General features: G+C 47.5%; 1 protein-coding gene across 1 annotated transcript in view; it reads left to right on the top strand.

Annotated features, from left to right (window-relative positions):
• Positions 1 to 3147: 3147 nt before the first annotated feature.
• Positions 3148 to 5133, top strand: part of LOC119268521 (protein trichome birefringence-like 38) — a 7488-nt gene continuing 5502 nt past the window's right edge. The window contains exons 1-2 of the mRNA XM_037550180.1: positions 3148 to 3518; positions 3631 to 3802. Coding sequence (XP_037406077.1) covers positions 3148 to 3518; positions 3631 to 3802 — 543 coding nt within the window. The remainder of the gene's footprint in view (positions 3519 to 3630; positions 3803 to 5133) is intronic.

Genomic DNA, 5133 nt, shown 5'->3' with positions numbered 1-5133 from the left:
CAGTGGCATCGCACGCAAAGTTTCCCTCCACCTTCGAAATTTTTGGTCTACCGCCGAGATATCTAACTCCCCCCATCCCCACCCCCTTTTCTTCCCGACCACAAGTCACATTTTCTTTGTTCCCTTCTTCCTTCCTTCCCAAGCTATAGCCACTTCCTCGCTTGCTTCATGGATCTCGCCATCTCGCATCTGACCACCGCGGTCGCCATCATCTTCTTCAATGACCTCTCTAGCAGTTCCTCCTCCAATGACGACTCTTTCACCACCCGGGTATGCCTCTCTTCTCTCTTTTGGGTTACGTTTTGAAATGAAGGACTTTAACCCGGCGGTCGAGTTGAGTCATTTATTTCTCTTATAGCTCCCTAGGACCATCAGTTGCAACTAATGGAGCGGGGTGGCTGAAGATCTGCCTGCTCGTTGTCACAATAAATCTCCATCGTGAAGTTAGTGCGTTTGAATCTATGGACAGTGGGAGGAAGTTTCTAACATGTGCAGAGAAGGTTAGCCCCACTTTCGTTGTTACAAATCATTTGTTAGATGTGATTCAGGCATTGTCACTGTGCTATGTTATTCTGGATGTGATTAAGACAGTGTCACCGTTTCTACCTAGTTTCTAAAAATGCTGCCATCTCATCAGCGGTGACATTAGAAAATTATTTGCACCGCTTCAGTAGTTTGTGCAGCCAACTTTAGTCCACACATTCGAGCAGCCAAGCAGCAAAAATACTAAAACTTAATGGCACGAAGGAACTAGGCATCGGAGCAACTAGGTGCTCCGGAGTCCGGTTCCCTGATTTTTTTTTCTCTACATCAGCTCGCCAGTGCAGGGCACCAGTGCCAAATGTAGCAACGGTTCTCTTGACACCGGTTTTGGCATACATAGTGGACGGCTTTAGTGCTATTAGTTCTATGTTACTAAATTTGTGCATGTACACACCTGTTAGTATCAATGTGATGTCATTCAAATACTGCCGCTATGCTGTTGCAGTTATATTTAGCTTCCTCATAAAATGTTTAATTTGTTATTTATAGTACATGAGTAAGAACTTGTAGCGTTGTTGTAGTTAATTATACCTTCTAATGTTTCTGAATTTGGTTGTTGTCTCAATAGCAATTAATTCATTTGCACATTGATCTTTTTTAGAAGATATATCATAATTAACCTGTTTCTTCAGTTTTTCAAAATATGTATTTGGTGATTTTCTATGTTGCTAGGAACCCATCTTCCTACAATTGTTACTGATTTAGTTTTAAATATTATAGTATGAATGGAAGTGTTCTTACCTAGAGTGGGTTGATCAAGAGTGGCCGCAGTCTTTGAAGATATGCCTAGCAAAGCTCTGAAGCATGTACGAGGAAGAGAACAAAGTTAGGCTTAGAGAAAGTGTTGTCAACGCTGAAGAATATTTCAAGATGAGGAAAAAAAGAGAAAGATGGAGAATGAGCTTAGAATTTTTTAATTAGACTTTGCTAAGATGATATTGGCGAAGGAGAAGACACTTTCCTAGTTGGTCAGTGCAAAATAGGTTCTTACTAAACTGAAAGTAGAGGTGGAGAAGACGAACATGGCTGAGCATGCATCAGTCGATTAGGGAAATGAATATATTGTTCTAATATTGTTCTTATGAAGGTGAACTAGCTATATGTTGTACTGTGCTGTTTTCAGGTAGCTATCGTACTGTGATTTTAAAATATATTTATGTGCATGATATGAAATTGGTAAATGACTGTTCAATATGAAATGTGAATTTGCATAATACTGGAATTATTAATTGTAAACTAATAAATCTGCTAAATGGGTCATGGAACTTTGCAAACGATTCTAGCAGTAAAAGCGGTTGTGATGAATAGCCCAATGGCATACAATTTTCTTCATCAAATCGTGTGTGACATAGTTGAATAAAGCAAACGATTTACGGAGGCAGAGCGTGTGTGATCGTTACACCTATCGCACACGAGGCTATACATAAAACTGTGTGAGATGTATATACGAATGGTAACGTTTGTCTAGGATTCACTGTGTGGGATATCCAGATGAACGGAAACGTTTCTCTGGGATTCACTATGCGGAATATGCAGACGAACGGAAACGTTTCTCATGGATTGACTGTGTGGGTTGTGCAGACGAATGGAAACGTTTCTCTCGGAATCACTGTGTGGGATGGACCTATGAATGGAAACGATTGGGCCTGTATAATTGTATACGATGGCTAGCCCGACCGCACACGAGCTCATTTTGCTCAGCGTGTGTGACCGAAGGGCCTATCCCGATGGTTTCCGGGTCATGTGGGAAGGACCCCCCATGGCGACGGTTTAAAATGCCGTCGCGAAAAGGGGTTAAAACCATTTGTATAGCAGCTCGCTGTACCAGTGCACCTTATGGTGATGGCCCACGACTAAGTCCTTTTACGAGGACATCTGTCTTGAGAAACCCACAACAGCAACACACATGTTATTGATGATATCTGACTTTTTATACGTCAATCAAATGGCTTTAGAGACGGCGAAATGTTTTTGTTTTATCCACTGGCCGATGCATAGCATGACCTTTTTTATAAGGATTTCTTTATACAACTTTTCATAGGATTTCTCGTATCCACTCAAATTTTTTAAAACAATATTTTATTTTTTTATGATGCAATCGAACATATCAAAACCCTGTAAGATTGACATGAGCGTGACATTTCAACTTAATGTTTTTTTTCCTCATGTTTTTAGAATCTTGCGAATCAGAGAGACCCTAAAAACGGCAATCTTTAGGATCTTTAGAATTAAAGAGGCCTTAAGAACGGTAATCTTTTTAGAATCAAAGAGGCCCTAAAATGAGTAATCTTCCCATAGGATTAAGAAGGCCTTAAAACCTTGCACACCATGAAATCGTGTGCCGCGCAATGCCCGGACCAACATGTCTGATTACCATAGCATCGTCGGCCTGACGAGGAAATCTCGTTTCGTCGGTGCTAGCCCCACCTGCAAGCGAGAGAGAGCAAGAATCTAACCCGAGATATATTACCCAGAAAAGCTGACCGGATAAAAGGCGTAAAAAAACCCGTCCCGCACCTTATAAAGCTCACTGTCCGTCACTGGTTAGCTAGCTCACCCCGCCCCGCCGTCCCCAGCTCGTCGCTCCATAGCGCCGAGCGAGCAATGGCCCCCGAGCGGCCGCGGCACAAGCTACGCCTCTTCCTCCTCGCCGCCCTCGCGTGCTCGCTGCGCGCAGGCGCCGCCGCGGCGAACACGTCCACGTCCACCCTGGCCATCCGGCACAAGCCGGCGTCGAAGCCGAGGCACGGCAGCACGAGGCAGCACCGGCCGGGTCCGCGGGGGAGCCACGCCGGCAGCGGCATGGCGTCGTGCAACATGTTCCAGGGCAGCTGGGTGTACGACGAGGCGATGCCCATGTACGACGCGGCGGGCTGCCCCTTCGTGGAGCCGGAGTTCGACTGCCAGAAGTACGGCCGCCCCGACAAGCTCTACCTCAAGTACCGGTGGCGCCCCGCCTCCTGCGAGCTCCCGAGGTATGTATGCACGCACGCACGCACGCGAGTCGGTACCGGCTGATCTCGTCGGAAACGAAGGTCGCTGACGAAATGGCGCATTGCTCATGCGTGGCCATGGCCGCCGCACCAGGTTCGACGGGCGGGACTTGCTGAGCAGATGGAAGGGGAAGAAGGTACTGTTCGTGGGGGACTCCATCAGCCTGAACCAATGGGAGTCGCTGGTGTGCATGCTGCACGCGGCCGCGCCGGCCTCCAGGACCAGCTACAGCAGGGGCAACCCCGTCTCCACCGTCACGTTCCAGGTCCGTGCCGTCCCGTGCATGTTCCAGCTAAGATTCGGTGTCAGTCATTAGCCATCCCTCCCTTCCATTGCATCAGCACCAGTACAGAAGAAAGTACTTCCTGTAGTGCACAACGTTCTGGTTAGGTTCTACTAGTAGTAGTGATAACTTGTGAAAGCATGAATTGGCCAAACTGTTTCGTTGACACTAGTAATTCCTTGACGACGAGTCGTTGATAGATTATGCGCAGCTGCACCTGCACGCACTTTGGAAAAGGGACGTGCTTTGTGCTGGCCTTTTGGCGTCCCGGCCGCTGGCTTTGGGGCACCACCGGTGGAACTGGAACAGCGTGTTTGTCTCCTCCCCCGCGCCGCGCGAAGGGATACAAGTAGAAGTAGCTCCTCCAGCCGTCCAGCGTAGTGCCAAACCCACGAGCCGCTTCCTTCCCTTCTTGCTTGCACTTGCACATCACATGACTGCGCGGGGTCGGTGATGGTGGAAATCGTATCGTGAGGCGGGGGTGGGGGTGTGGGAACCAGACGCCATGGGCGACAGCGCAGAGGGGCACCGCACCATGTGTCCGCCATCTCTCCTGCCACTTCCTTCTTTGGTGTTTTGCTGATTGGTGGTATCATCCCGTGATCCACTGAACCAAACCAGGGTCAAACTCTTTGCTCCTCGAGATGGAAGGCAATCTTCTTTTTCTATACACTCCAGATTCCATTTGGGAGAGGCTTGGCACGTGAGAATTTCTTGGCTCCACCAGATCGGTACTTTTGGGTGTTAAATCTGACTTGTAGGCACACGTGATAGATCGATGGTCAAGAAACTCACGCATATTAGTACTCCTGTAGTAGGTTGTTTGCTGGTTGAAAGAAAAAGGAAAGATACACTAGGACTACCCAACGTACTAGATCTTAGGCCAACTTCAGCGCACGACCCCAAACGAACATCCATTTCGATCTGTTTTTGTCTGTTTGAGGCGGCAATGGGTCACCCATGTCTGTTTGGGGCCGTTGCCGTGCCGGTGCGTCCAAAGCACGGCCACACACCAAATCATGTCTGAGATGAACGTGATTAAAAAAATCACAAAAACTGAAAAAAATGCTGACAAAACTAAAATAAACACAAACGTAAAAACATAAAAACATAATTAAACATCTCACGACCCCATAACAACCCGGTTCCACAGTTCACATAGATTTAATTAACATAAAAAAACAAAACAAAAACGCCGCCCGCGCGCTCCTGCCGTGCCCGTCGTGGTTTCCTCACACGTTGCTGTTGTCATCGTCGTCGCGAGTGAGGTCGATATAGGGCGGCGGCGTCCAGAGGTGGGCCGGCCCTTGGAA

Source organism: Triticum dicoccoides, chromosome 3A (genome assembly GCF_002162155.2).
Source record: "Triticum dicoccoides isolate Atlit2015 ecotype Zavitan chromosome 3A, WEW_v2.0, whole genome shotgun sequence".
NCBI lineage: Eukaryota > Viridiplantae > Streptophyta > Magnoliopsida > Poales > Poaceae > Triticum > Triticum dicoccoides.
The sequence above is the reverse complement of the archived record's forward strand: the minus strand, read 5'-3'. Positions and strand labels throughout refer to the sequence as shown.